We start from the raw sequence: 15,552 nt of genomic DNA on the forward strand, positions 1-15,552 counted from the left end.
TGGGAATTGCTGTGAGCCTGCGACCAGCAGAGACGGAAACTACATTAGAGACACGGTGTGACAAGGCTACATCCCAGATGTATGGAATGAAGCAGCAAAACCCTAAACTACATCTCCCAGAATGCATTTCCAGTCCCAGCAGTGAGAGCCCAGGGGATAGGCAAGCTGGCCATATACCGTCTCTGACCACAAGAGGGAGGGAGAATGAAGGAGCCCAGTTCCCCTGGACCCGCAATCAGTATATCATGATGCCCACCTGTAATAGGGAGGGGTGGGGGTGAGAAGCAGGAGGAGGATTGGATGGAAGAGGGGGGTTAATCAGGCTGAGCAGGGAGAAGAAACCAGAAGGGAATGGGAGCTTGAGAGCCCTGAGGAAGGCAGCACTTGCAGGTTTGAAACTATATTGTTTTGGAAGGTATTTTGAGTTAAACCCTGCTTAAAGAATGAAGCCTGTTTTCTTTTGGGAGACCTGTTTGCTGTGGGGAAACCCTGACTGTTGGGGGAGGTTGCTGGAAGACTTACAAGCCTGGTTCCCCCCAAGCTGCACCCTGATTAATTTGGAAGGATTATGTGGAATCTGAAAGACTTGTGTGGGCAGGAGGGGGAAATCCTGCTTGGAGGCAAGTACTGATTTTGCTACTGACTTTGAAAAGGAGGGATTTTCAAAGGACTATTGCAGCCCTTCAAGAAAGGGGCAGAGACTTTGTGTTTGCTGGCTTGTACACTAAGAGAGGCAGAACAGCCTGCCGGGAAAGCCCTAACCCAGGGCTCTGGACTGAAGGGTTTGTCATTAACTTGAAAAATAAAAGAATATTTTAAAGTATCCACTGGTGGCAATTTGTGGAGATCTGTCTATTTGTGGGAGGCGCCTTCCTCCCCCCACATACTGGAACAGCGGGCCCGTTTACAACGGCTGCTGGGTGGGCCTGACCCCAAACTACACCCCTGATCCCATGACTTTCTGATTTGCTGAGGAGTCTTTCATGAGGTACTTTGTCAAATGCCTTTTGAAAATCCAGATACACAATATCGACCAGCTCACCTTTATCCACATGTTTATTCATCCCTTCAAAGAAATATAGTAGATTGTTGATGCAAGATTTCCCTTCACTAAATCCATGTGGACTTTGTCTCATTAATCCATGCTTATGTATGTGCTCTGTAATTTTTGTCCTTATAATAGTCCCTACCATTTTTCTTGGCACTGACGTCAGGCTCACCGGTCTATAATTTCCCAGATCACCTCTGGAGCCCTTTTTAAAAATTGGCGTTATACTGGCCACCTTCCAATCTTCCGGTGCCATGCTTGATTTTAAAGATAAATTACATATTACTAACAATAGCTCTGCCAGTTCATTTTTCAATTCTGTTCTCTGAGATGTATACCATCCGGTCTAAGCGATTTGCTACTTTTCAATTTGTCCCATTGCATCATCCAGGTTTACAGAGATTTGTTAAATTATAGGTTATACTAAACTCACTTATAGTAATATGGAGAACCCAATTAGGTAATACTATTAAGATAAAAAAAATGATTAAAATAAGACTAAATATTGATTTCATACACCCAAAACACCAAAAATACTACAAAGGAACATATTAGGGACTCACAAGACTAAAACTGTCCCATATAAGGGTAATTTAGTACTGACCTCCACCACATATTGCCAATCCATAAATTTAAAAGAACCAGATTGTATAAGTATGTAGGCAAATAGTATCCACCATAGAAAAGGGCTTGAAAATGAAAGAACAGAGGTTTGGCAGAGACAGGACCAAGAAATACAGTACAGAGAATTCACACACTGTTTTGTGGGTATAAAAATCAATTCAATGCTATGGTCTATCATGTTGTATCAGTACACAGAAGTGAGTGGCTATGCTGCAGTATAGTGGTGATATCATCACCAAGCAGATTAAAAGTTGGTATGCCTATATAAGTGTAGCAGCGTGGCTTGTTGTGTTTAAGGATTATCAAGATGGTCAGAGTAGGCAAATAAAATGATTTACAAGTAAAAGTGGGCAGGTGGTATGGCTTCTTGTTCTTACATTGCACTGGCATATAATTCTGTAAACCAAGCATTTGCGTTTTGTAAGGTCTCCACCACCAGGAGACTCTTGGAAAAGTCTCCTGCACTGGGAGACTCTTGAGTCCCTCAGCCCTTTAGCTGAGCTGTGTGCTATAATCCACAAGGTCAGATCATTATACTTTATTGCAATCCCTTTGTGTCAACTGCTCCTCCAAAGGTTCCCACCACAGCATTTCTCAAGAAGTATAGCACTTCAACAGCCTAGTATTCAAAACAAAAAACCCAAAAGGTTCCAAAATCTCAGCAGTTCGTATAAAGCAGTTATGCAAAGCAATTCTTCAAACAAAGTAGCTCAAACTCCCAGCAGTTCATGTATAGCAGGTATGCAAAGTAATTCTCCAAACACGGTAGCTCCAGAAAGGGTTCAAACCAGTGTGTTTTTTCTAGCAAAGAAGGTGCTGGTACTCAAATGCTAGGCCACCCTTCAGGAGTGGGGTGATCACTGAGGGACCTACCCCATAATAGCCAGGCCCCCTGCAACCAGTCACAGAATCTATGACAAGTCTGAATTGGTATGTAGAGCCTGAGCTGTATCATTAAAACTTGGGGACCATGGGTCAATTTTAGCAGACAATGGAAAAGTTGCTGGTACTCAGTACCCCCAAGTACCCCCTCAAAAAAAGCCCTGATTCAAACCCTCCCCAGCAGTTCATGTCAGCAGTTAGTCAAAACAATTCCCTAAACACAGCAGTTCAGAAAGGGTTCAAACTCCCAGCAGTTCATGTATAGCAGTTATGCCCAAAACCACCACTCCTCCTCTCTCCCTTTCAAAAGAAATCAACCTAGGGAGAGTGGCAAGGGTCCCTCCCCAACCAGCCCAGCATTATACCCTGACCACCATCTGCACGACCCTTCTGTGGTAAACCTGTTCTCTCAGCTCCCCTCATGGGATAGCCACCTTTTCCCTTCTTCCACCAGGCTCTCCTCCCGAGCAGCCCTCTCCTGTTTCACCTCCTTTCCTTCCAGTTTAGTCAAAGCAGCAATCTCCATCAGCTCCTCTTGCTCTAGTTCCTCCCCCTTTTCTTCCCCTTGCCAGTCCATAGGTTCCTCCCCACACCCATTGCTCAGCTGCTCTCCATTTGCTTGATTGGGCAGGTTCAGAACTCCTTCCCTCATCCTGGCTCTCTGGGACAGGTTTTTCCAACTCCCTTCTATTGCCGTTCTGACCTCCTCTGGGGGCTGTTGGGAATTGAAGTTCCTGTTTCTACCATGGGACCTACTCAGGGGCTGCTGGGAATTGTAGTCTTTTCCTTTTCTCCAATCACCCAGGGGAAAAGACTCCTTCCTTTCTCTACCCAGTCTCCCTCCCTCTCAAGCCTCCTTGTTCCTCCATGTGCCGTCATTCTCTCTCTCACCCTCATGCTCCTCACAGTTTACACATATGTGCATGAAAGTCAAGAATCAGCTTAAACTGTACTCTGTAAATACTATCTTAACTTACATAGTGTGTATTTACGGGGGGGGGGGGGGGCTGAACACAGGAGAGGAGTGTGGGTGGAGCACAGGCGTGCCTTCCATAAGTTAAACATGTACCCGCACCTACACCAGCTCTATGGTTGGTGTAAGTGTGGCACCTATATGACTGAGTTACACTAGTTTTCTGTAGTGGAACTTGGGCCCCAGGTTCTTTTACAGAAGGGGCCCCTATTGCGCAGCCTTGTGGCACCTAAATTGAGACACCCAGTTATAAGTTTGCCTCCACAGCCCATACATGTGATTTCCTCATATTTTTTCTTATGGGGCTAACCTTACCAGAATTATTAGGGATAATGAGGCTCATCTATAGAAAAATGAAACAGGTTATCCCTGACTAATGACTACAGTGACAGTTAATTTTGCTATATTTTTGACTGTTGGGTTTTTACTGTTGTTCTACACCTTCCCCTTCCTCAACCTGGGCTGCCAGCTGGGCTTATTTGCTGTTGCTTTGTATGTGTGTGTGAGATGACAGTATGTGTTGACAATAGTACTTTTTATTTGTATGACTACCATGATGGTTTCCAAATGGCAGCATACCAAATCACTCTAAATAAATAGAATTCCATGCTATGAAGTCGTATGAATTCAGTATGCCTCATTATATACCCATTTTGTTCTTTTTGTATATATTTGGCCTTCTGAACAATCTCTGTTATAGCTGTCAATATGAAATATTTTTATTCCTAGCCTGCCAGAATATCTATTTACATCAGGCTCCTTTCTAGCTTTAAAATAGGTTTTCCAAAATCATATTTTAGTGATTTGGATGTAATCAGTTAAACTCTACTAATGGGTAATTGCCTGGAATTTAGGATAAAACTAGAATCACAATTCAGAAAATTATTTGCTAATTTTTAATTTATAATGTTGATATTAGAGATGATTTGGAAAACAATTTTTGTCATTTTTCTTCTCTCCAGGGCTGGGAAGAGGGTGTGGATGCTGCAGTATCTCACTTGTTGAGAACATGCCTGTCTAAGAGCTCTAAAGAGCAGGCTCTCAACCTTACCAGTCAACTGAGCATGCCCAAAGATACTGCAAGACTGAAGAAACATATTACCTTATTATGTGACAGATTGTCCAAAGGTGGTCGTCTCTCTTTAAGTGCTGAAATTAACCAACAGCAACCTCTTGTCATTCCAGGTAATAAAATATAGTATTCTATACTGTCTAAAGTATTTTAAGAAAACTTCTGAGAGGGGTATGGAAACCTCTGAATTCTTACACATTTGTGTTAAAAGAATTATTGACTACCACTTACACAATACTTTTTCTTGTTCTAATGACGTCAGTGCCGGACAAAAATAGTAGAGGCTGTTAGAACAAAATTACAGAGCATATTCAAAAGCATGGATTAATGAGAAGACAGTAGATAGTGGGGTTCCACAGGGGTCTGTGCTGGGACCACTGCTTTTTAACGTATTTATAAACTAGTAAAAAAGGCCCGTTTCTGACACAAATGAAACGGGCGCTAGCAAGGGTTTCCTTGGTGTGTGTATGTTTGATAGAGTGTGTTTGAGAGTGATTGTGTGTGAATGAGAGTGTGAATGTGTGTGTGTGAGAGAGAGTGGGTGCGAGCGTGTCTGTGAGAGAGTGTGTGTGTGTGAGAATGAGAGTGTATGCGAGTGTGTGAATGTGACACAGTGTGAGACAGAGTGTGTGGTGGTCAGTGTATGAGAGTGAGAGAGACACTGTGTGTGTGGCAGAGATACCTCCCCCCTCCCTCTGTGTGGTCACAGGACCCCTCCCCCCTTCTGGTTCCACTCTCCCCCTCCTCTCATGTCTCTGGACACCCCCTTTCCCCCTCTGGTCTCGGTATCCCTCCCCCCTCCTCCCTCTTCTTTCTCTCACAAAGTCATGTTCGTGCTTGTTTGTGTCTGGCACTCTCTGGAACCTTGAGCTGGTCTTGGATGTATTTTGGAGACAGTGTCGTTATTTTTTGCAGACTTGGGAGAGCTGTTTCTCTTTTGCTGCTTCTAGAGATACCTCCCCCCTCCCTCTCTGTGGTCTCAGTACCCCTCCCCCCTCCTCCTCCCTCTTCTGTCACGCAGTCATGTTGGTGCTGCTTGGTTGTGTCTGGCACGGTGTGGGACCTTGAGGTGGTCTTGGATGTATTTTGGAGACAGTATCGTTATTTTTGTCAGGCTTGGGAGAGCTGTTTCTCTTTTGTTGCTTCTGTACTGAATTCTTTGTATCAGCCCGGCAGATGGGCATGCTCCGTTGCTGTACATCGGGTCTGGTTCGGTTGCTGTAGTGCTGGGGCCATCAAAACTTCCTCCGTCTCTGGACAGCGAATTTTGAATCAGATGTGGGAGTGGAGCCGTGCATTCCCCTGTTTGAAGGGGCGGGACTTGTGTGGTTTTTTTTATCCAAACGCCGCTGCTGCTTTTTCTTCCTGTCCTTCTCCTGCTCCTCTGCGGCGCTGATTAAAGCAAGGTGGTTTAGAAGTCCGTGTGAGTGTTTGGGAGGGGAAGCTGAACTCGGGGTGGATGCGGTGGCTCGAGCTGGTAGTGCTGGCGTTTGCAGGAATCTCTGTCAGCTGATTTCCTTCCTGGGTCGCGTGAACGCCAGCTTGGAGAATCACTGCATCAAGACAGAGCTTCCAGAGTAAGGGCGGCGATGTAGAGGTGGGTTACTGGCGGTCTTCGCCTGCGCTTTCTTTGCGGTTGGTCCCTGTGCTGGTACACTGTGGAGGAGTGTGATAGACTTTTTCTGGCTGGCCTGGAGCAACTCAGTGACTGGGTTTTTTTTTGCGGGTTGTCACCAAAGGGGGGGGGCACTGACAGTTGATTCCTAGGCAGGGTGAGGAGTACCGCGTGTTTCCCTATTCCTCCCCCTGCCTGGGAGATTTTCTGTTTTGCGTCCGTGCTTGCGACGTCATCCGAGGCTTCACCCGAGGCACAGCCAATCAGCAGTGCAACACGGTCGGTGAGTGTCATAGCTCTGCCCTCGTCGTCACGTTTGACGCGTGGGCGGGGCAGACACTCCTGGACTAAAATCGGTCTCTGCCGCCTCACTTTTAGAATGTTGGGAAAGTGAGGCTTCATTGGAACGTTGGAGGTGCGTTTTATATAGAGAGATGATCTAGAGATGGGAACAACAAGTGAGGTAATTAAATTTGCTGATGACACAAAGTTATTCAAAGTTGTTAAATCGCAAGAGGATTGTGAAAAATTGCAAGAAGACCTTACGAAACTGGGAGAATGGTCATCCAAATGGCATATAACGTTTAATGTGAGCAAGGACAAAGTGATGTATGTGTGAAAGAGGAACCCAAACTATAACTGCATGATGCAAGGTTCCACATTAGGAGTCACCGCCCTGGAAAAAGATCTAGGTGTCATCGTTGATGATACTTTGAAACCCTCTGCTTAGTGTGTAGTGGTGGCTAAGAAAGCAAATATAATGTTAGGTATTATTAGGAAAGAATGGAAAACAAAAAGGAGAATGTTATAATGCCTTTGTATCGCTCCATGGTGCGACTGCACCCAGAATACTGTGTGCAATTGTGGTCACCGCACCTCAAAAAAGGCATAGGGGAATTAGAAAAGGTACAGAGAAGGGCAATGAAAATGATAAAGGGGATAGGATGATTTCCCTATAACAAACTGACTGGAGTGGGACTTCAAACATAGGGCTTCTTTTACAAATGCTATGGATCTCTATACAGAAACTACATACTAGCAGAATACTGTACCTTGGTAGCATGCACAAAACACAGGTAGACTCTCAACAATTTTGAAACAAGGAACCACAGATCAGTTAGAGAGAGTTGAATGCAAAAGACTTCACTGGAACCTCAAGAAGTCAGACACTGCATACAGCAAACACAGGGATTCTTTTACAATGCCACGCTGTTGATTCCCACATGGCAAATGAGAGGAAGCCCATTCAGTTCCTATGGGCTTCCTCTCCGTTGTCGTATCGGAATCGTCAGCATGGATTTGTAAAAGAAGCCCATAGACAAATAGAAACTGAAGTACAAGATATCAAAGATGTGCTTTTACAGAATCTGACATATTTCAATTAATACATTCAAAATAAAATGCGTTTTTCTACCTTTGTTGTCTGAGCATTTTATTTTTTCCATTCACTTTGGTCCCAGCATCGCTTTTCGTCTTTCCTCTTTTTTTCCCCCATATTTGCAGGGTCTCTGGCCATTTGACATTTATTCTCACTCCCTGTTCACCATCTATCTTCCCTCTGCATCCCTATTTGTCCTGTCGAGCATTTCCCTTCTGTGTCCAGTGTCACCAGAGCATTTCTTTTCCAGCATCACCTCTTTTCCATCATCTCTATCTGTGTCCCTGTCTCTCCCCCATGTTCACCATCTGGCCTCTTAGTATCCTTACTTTACCCCTCCCCCTTTTTAGCATTACTCCTGTGTTCCTGTGCCTATCCTATTCTCCTGTGTTCACCATCTACTGTCTACGTGTCCTTATCTCCCCCTCCTTTTTCAGCATTGCTCCTCTTTGTGTCTGTCTAACCCCTTTCAACATTGCCTCCCTCTGTGTCCCTATTTCCTCCCCCCCCCCCCCCACTTTCAGCATTGCTCTCTGTCTGTGTCCCTATCCCTCCCTTTCAGCATTGCCCTCCCTCTGTGTCCCTACTCCCCCCACACTTTCAGCATTGTCCTCCCTCTGTATCTGTATTCTCCTCCCCACACTTTCAGCATTGCCCTCCCTTTGTGTCCCTATCTCTCCCCCTTTCAGCATCACCTCCCTCGATGTACCTATCTCGCCCCATTCAGCACTGCTTTCATAAGTACATAAGTATTGCCATACTGGGACTAATCGAGTGTCCATCAAGTACCTGGCAAGATCCCCAAAAAAGTACAATACATTTTATTCTACTTATCCTAGAAATAAGCAGTGGATTTTCCCCAAGTCCATTTTAATAATGGTCTATGGACTTTTCCTTTAGGAAGCCATCCAAACTTTTTTTAAAACCCTCTAAGCTATATACTCATATCACCCCTCTCCTCAAGTCACTTCACTGGCTTCCGATCAGATACCGCATACAGTTCAAGCTTCTCCTACTCACCTACAAATGCACTCGATCTGCAGCCCCTCCTTACCTCTCTACCCTCATCTCCCCTTACGTCCCTACCCGTAACCTCCGCTCTCAAGACAAATCCCTCCTTTCAGTACCCTTCTCCACCACCGCCAACTCTAGGCTTCGCTCTTTCTGCCTCGCCTCACCCCAAGCTTGGAACAAACTCCCTGAGCCCATACGCCGGACCCCCTCCCTACCCATCTTCAAATCATTGCTCAAAGCCCACCTCTTCAATGTCGCCTTTGGGACCTAATCACTACACCTCTTCTCAGGAAATCTCAACTACCCCAACTTGACATTTCGTCCTTTAGATTGTAAGCTCTTCTGAGCAGGGACCGTCCTTATATGTTAATTTGTACAGCGCTGCGTAACCCTAGTAGCGCTCTAGAAATGTTAAGTAGTAGTAGTAGTAAGCTAACTGCTTTTACTACATTCTCTGGCAACGAATTCCAGAGTTTAATTACACTTTGAGTGAAGAAACATTTTCTCCGATTTGTTTTAAATTTACTACTTTGTAGCTTTATCGCGTGCCCCCTAGTCCTAGTATTTTTGGAAAGAATAAAAAAAGTGATTCACGTCTTCCCATTCCACTCCACTCAGTATTTTATAGACCTCTATCATATCTCCCCTTAGCCGTCTTTTCTCCAAGCTGAAGAGCCCTAGCCTCTTCAGCCTTTCCTTATAGGGAAGTTTTCCCATCCCCTCTATCACTTTTGTTGCACCTACTCTGTACCTTTTCTAATTCCACTATATCTTTTTTGAGATGTGACGACCAGAATTGAACACAATGTTCGCGGTGCAGTCGCACCATGGAGCAATACAAAGGCATTATAACATGCTCATTTTTATTTTTCATTCCTTTTCTAATAATTTGTAACATCCTTGGTGTCTCTATCTCACCTCCCCTTTTTTATCACTGCTCCCTCCCATGTCCTTTCTACCCTGTCCTTTTTCAGCATCACTCCCTTCTGTGTCCCTATCAACCCCCTTTCAGTATCGCCCCCTTCTGTGTCCCTATGTACCTCTCTTTGAGTATCATCCTGTTCTGCATCCCTGTCTCCCCTGTCCCCTTTCAGCTTCACCTGCTCTTTATCCCTTACCTTGTAGTTCCTGCCTCCTCTTCTCTGTGACCCTGTTTTATCCCCATGTTCAACGTATCCCCTTTCTTTGCTTGTTCATGCGCCCTGTAGCCAGCATCATTCCCCCCCCCCCCCCCCCCCCACGGTATGGCATCTGTCGTCCCCCCCCCCCCCCCCCCCCACGGGCTTTCCTGGTTCTCAGCTGACTACTTTAAACCTGAATGAACTTGTCTAGCCTGAAAGAAGCTTGGTAAGGTGGAGCATGATCTAAGGGCTAAATAATAAGCCAGTATCCAGGAAGCCATAGCTCAGAGCGCATCTCCTGGATTTCCCAAGATCCTTTCCAAGAATCCAGTTATGCAATATAATTAGTGACAATTTGCTTTGTGAGAAGGAACATATCCTATGAACTAGAATGTTATTTCATCAGCTGGAGAAAAAATTTCTGGTAGACAGGGGAAAAGAGGGGGGGAAAGGCCACACCTTTATTTTTATTATATACAGAAAGAGAAACGCTTAGTTAAACAATGACCATACATATCAACGATCATTGACTTCTATGTTATAAACACTACAACTCATGATCCTTCCCCACATACAAACTTTCACCTATATCAAAAACCACAACAGACATTCTCCATCAACCCACAAGCACGCATCCATTTAGTAAACCCACCCACCCTGTTAGCCTAAGAATCTAACAATTCCAGACAATGTGTCCATAACAAGTCATACTGTCTATCTAGTTTAAGTGATTTGGAGTAAAGCTGAATCTCATACCTGCCTACTTCCCTCAACCTCACAATCCAGCAGTCCTAAGGAACCCTGTCAGTAGAGGTCCAAAACTGCAAAATAGTCTTCCTAACCAGTAGTAAGGACATATACAGAAAACGTCATTGTGGTTGGGAGAACTGTTGTGTGAGTAGTAGCATTTGATCTCCCTGGAGTAAGGTGGCATAATCCCATTCTGTTTGCCACTGAACTACATTATTAAGCAAGGGGAAGGCTTCATTCCAGAGAGAGAGGGCAGAACATTCCAAAAAAAAGTGTGAAGGAGGGTGCCTGTGCCATTATGGCACCTAGTATAACATTCATTGTTCCACAAGCCCATCTTAGCCCCCTTTGCCTTAGAAATATAGGCACTATGTAAGAGCTTGTATTGTGTCTCCTTCAGATCTGCCAGTTTAACCATTTCATAAAGTGTAGAGAAAAGTGCACAGAGCTGGGGACGTTTATACTCTAAGCCTAGATCTCTATTCCAAAGTTGTACCAAATTCTCCATATCATCCAGCGGAAGAGTCATCTTTAGAATTTTATACCAAGTGGACAATCTTTTCATTGTATTAGGTACATGGAGGAGAATGAGGTCCAGGTAACACCAAATTTAGCTTTCAGAGTAGACCAATAATGCCTCGCCTGTAGATATGACAATATATGATGGTTTGAAAAACTCCATTGTTCTTTGGCTTGCATAAAAGTGAGAAAGGAGTCCTCTCCTTGTTTGAGCAGTTGACCAATTCTAACACAGCTGCCCACGGCCCGGCTCTTAAACTCCAAGAGCCCATGCCCGCTAGAAATGCAACATTGCCTGTTAAACTCATAAAAGGAGAGGCATTTGGAGTTCGGCGCTGACCTCTTCGCCGCCAGCACCATGCCTTTCTAAGGAAGCCTAATTTAGAAGCAACCTGGGGGCTCTTGCCAGGAGTCATATGTAACAGGTTTATAAGAGATAATGGATGACTCCATTCCTCCATCCATTCTGGGGGTGAAAAATTATATACTCCCAGAATCCCTTCAAAAATAAATCACATGAGGGCTCCTACATTGTACAATCGAAGGTCCGGAAGACACAAACCTCCGAGCTCCTTATTCAGAGTTAGCCTTTGGTATCCTATCTGCGCCCCCTCCTGGTGCCATATAAAGGAATGCATTAGCAAAATAAGTGCTCATCTCTCCAAAATGGGAGCAGCTTGTAACGGGTATAAAAGTTTAGGAGGTAGTATCATTTTCACTGTGTTTGTTAAGGCTCATGATAAAGGCACACAAGCTAAACCACGGCTGCGTTGAGTCATTTGACAGTACGTTCGTAGTACTTTGGAACTTATGTAATGCTGGTCACCACATCTAAAATAATATGTAGTGGAACTGGAAAAGATACGAAGAAGGGCAACCAAAGTAATTAAAGGGTTGGGGCTGAGGGGGAGCTATGACAAAGGTCTATAAAATCATGAATAGAGTGGAATGGATAAATTTGAACGGATTGTGTACTCTTTCAAAAAGTACAGACTAGGGGACACTCCCATCAAGTTACATAGTAGGATGTTTAAAACAAATAGGAGAAAGTATTTTTACACTCAATGGATAATAGAAATATGGAACTCATTGCTGGAGCAAGTGGTAAGAACAGTTAATGTAGCTGGGCTTCAAAAAGGTTTGGCTAGGTTCTTGGAGGGAAAGTCCATGAACCACTATTAAGATAGACCTGGGGAAAGTTACTGCTTATCCCTGAAGTTAAATAGTATGGAATCTTGCTACTTTTTGGGACTCTATCAGGTACTTGTGACCTGGACTGGTCACTGGATACTAGGCTACATGGACCCTTGGTTGGGCAACTCTTAAGTTCTTATTTTCTTATGTTCTAACTTAAAACATATCAGTTTCATTTCAGGTCAGCTAAAACTTAGAGTGTATTATTATGCTGGATGGAGACAGTAGTGTTTAGTAAACACATAAAAAGAATGCCAGGCTTGAAGCTGCTTTACCTATTTCATGTGCATGATTGATGAAGACTACATATTGAGCACAGGATTTATGGGAGCTGTGGATACTACAAAGTCCCACAACCAACAATAAAATTAAAAAATGCTATGTGCTTCTCATGAGAATAAATTGATGGGGCCCTTGAACTTGACTGATTTCAAGGTCTGGGGCAGTAAGGCTATGACCACAGTGAAATGTTTTAATTTCCCCTCTCTAGACCCCCGCTGGACCCTTGCCCATGGAGGTGAAGAGAGGGTTCCAGAAGGCTCAAATTAAGTCTCTTCGATATGACCTCAGCTTTCTGACTCCTGACATCTAAGAGCATCTTTGTGTATCTGCTCTCCCACATAATGTGTTAATGAGTAGGAGTTTACTTGCTTATGTGGATATTATAGAGCATAATTTATCTGGGTAGGTATATTAGGAGAAATAAGTATGTAGCCAAGATATAGATACAGACAAGGGAGATAGGTGTTAAAATTAATCTTTATTCTTACCAATTGCAACTTCAATCAATTGGGCACGCTCATCTGTCAAAGTCTCAGGCTAACCGACCGTAGTTCTGCCCTCTGGGTAGAGTTGGGGAAATCTTCAAACGCCCAGATTCAGCCCACTTAAATACTCATTTTTGCTAATTAATTCTGTATAATTATATGCAAATCTTGTTTATCCCTTAGTGTCATTGACCACAGAATTGCTCAATTCCTTCCAGATCTTTGTAGCTCAGAGGCAGCTCTTACCCCTCCCCTGGCATATATTTCCCAACTAACTGTCATTTTTCTGATGAGCAATTCAACCTGTTACTGTATACTAAGACAAGCATCCATCTCATGAAGGGACTCCATTTTAAGTTTGACCTAACTTCCAATTCAGGTCCTTTAATTTATGCTTAATACTGCATTTGCCTGTTACACCAGATCTGATTTGACTTGTCAATTAAGTCCTGCTTTTTAGGCAAGTACTCAGTTTGAAGTCACTACCAGATCTCCTGGCCCAATGCGTTGTTATAGAATACACCTGCACCGCGCCTAATTTAGCCGGCAGGATTTACTTGGTGTAATTGACTGACTAAATTTAGTCACATGGACCGGTGCGCGGTGTATTCTATAAACTACGCAGAAATTTAGGCTTATTTTATGAAGTACGCCTAAGCGAATTTCATTTCCGTGCTGAATTTGTAGGCATGATATATTGAGTAGACTTTGAGAACCAAGGCATATAGAAGGGAAATCTGACAGCAGCATAAAATAAGAGTGAAGGAAAATATTATGTGGAATGTGGACAATAGATTACTGCACTTTCATATTAAGCATACTGCTCTAGAGCTATAAAATAATCTGGATGAAAAATAATTTTCACCGCAGTTACGGTTATAATATTTGACATCCTATAATTTGATAAAACAGAATATTTCTATACCTAGCATCCCCCTCCCCCTCTAGCATTTAAAATTTGAACTCTGGGTTGCCTGAGCTCCCCCTACCCCACCATGATCCCCTACTTCCTGGTGGAATTTGCACTTACAACTCCAAACCCACTGAAACCTCCAGTAGTCAAGACAGGAGAAAGATACACATTGTTGCCTCTCCCTCCCCCTAGCTTCACTTGCTTGGATTTGGCCATCCAAGTTAGACTGCTAGCAGTGAAAATATACATTATGCACCTAGCTTCTTATGAATATTTAGGGCCCGATATTAAAAAAAACAACAACCCCTCCTCCCTCCAAAGTTTATAAACTTGGGCTGCTATGTTATGCTCCTAAATTCGTATCCTATTTTCAGCCAAATGTAGGAACTTAAGGGGCCCTTTTACTAAGCAGCTTTAAAAAGTGGCTGTGTGGGGAGTCACCTGGACCTTTGCGAGACTGTGCAGGCAACCTGTTAGATGCCTTCGGGCTCCTGGTGTCATCAGGGGAGGCCTTTTTCCATCCTATATTAAGGCAGACCTACTGCGGAATGCAGCTGTGGGCATGTTCCTGAAAGGAGCCTGAGGAGCGTGAATTGTGTTATTCTGTGCAGCTGTAGTGGGGAAAGAAGGTTTGAGGAAAGCCGCAATCCCGATTGTAGTGAAGGAGCCTATGGATCAACATTTGAAGGCACTTTCAGTGCCTGATGAGAATTCTCAATCGGCGTCTTTCTCTTCCTCTGAGACCTCACTTTCCCCGGAGGTTCGTACCCTACCTCCAAAACCTGTGCCTACCGGAGAGCTTGCGTCCGCTCCGGAGTATGCGAGCAACAGATGCCCTCCCCTGTTTCATTTAGCGTGAGAAGCTTTCAGATAATCTGCAAGGAACAGCTGGGACTTTGAATGTGAAAGAACCTAACAATGTTCCCTACTCTTTGTATCCTTTTTCTGATACTCGACGAAACCCGAAAGGCCCGGTCACTCCCCTCACCGGCCACTTACCTGGGATGAACAAGACACAGCTTGCTTGACCAACACCACGCAACCTGTTAACCCAACTAGCACCATGCCAGCTGGTGCATCAGCACTACACAACCGGAACGTTCAGAGTGGAGATCTCCTCTGCGTCCAGAGCAGCACAGCCAGTGCAGCAGGGAAGAGCCGACTAGAGCTGACCCCTATGGGAGACTTGTCAGATCACGTGGCAGAGCCCAACTGGCTCTGAGCCAGTGACCAGAGAGGCACGATTGGTGCTGACTCTGTAGGAGCTGTATGGAGGCATTCGACTGGCATATGACCAAAACCGAGCTTCTCATTTCCCCCCCCCCCCCAAACCCACCTCCCCGCTCCCCCCGTTTTCTATTTCTCTTGATGGCTCTCTCATTCTCCCTGTCTCCTCAGCTCGAAACCTTGGGGCTATCTTTGACTCTTCTCTCTCCTTCTCTGCTCATATCCAGCAGATCACCAAGACCTGTCGTTTCTTTCTTTACAACATCCGTAAAATCCGCCCCTTTCTTTCTGAACACTCTACCAAAACCCTCATCCACACTCTTGTCACCTCTCGTTTGGACTACTGCAATCTGCTTCTTGCTGGCCTCCCACTTAGTCACCTCTCCCCTCTCCAGTCGGTTCAAAACTCTGCTACCTGTCTCGGCTTCCACCAGGGTTGCTTTACTCATACTACC

General features: G+C 44.5%; 1 protein-coding gene across 1 annotated transcript in view; it reads left to right on the plus strand.

Moving 5' to 3' along the window:
* BBS9 (Bardet-Biedl syndrome 9) overlaps window positions 1-15,552 on the plus strand; it is a 554,781-nt gene that overhangs the window by 526,543 nt on the left and 12,686 nt on the right. The window contains exon 20 of the mRNA XM_030204492.1: window positions 4,490-4,712. Coding sequence (XP_030060352.1) covers window positions 4,490-4,712 — 223 coding nt within the window. The remainder of the gene's footprint in view (window positions 1-4,489; window positions 4,713-15,552) is intronic.

The sequence above is a fragment of the Microcaecilia unicolor genome, chromosome 1 (assembly GCF_901765095.1).
Source record: "Microcaecilia unicolor chromosome 1, aMicUni1.1, whole genome shotgun sequence".
In the NCBI taxonomy this organism is placed as follows: Eukaryota; Metazoa; Chordata; class Amphibia; order Gymnophiona; family Siphonopidae; genus Microcaecilia; species Microcaecilia unicolor.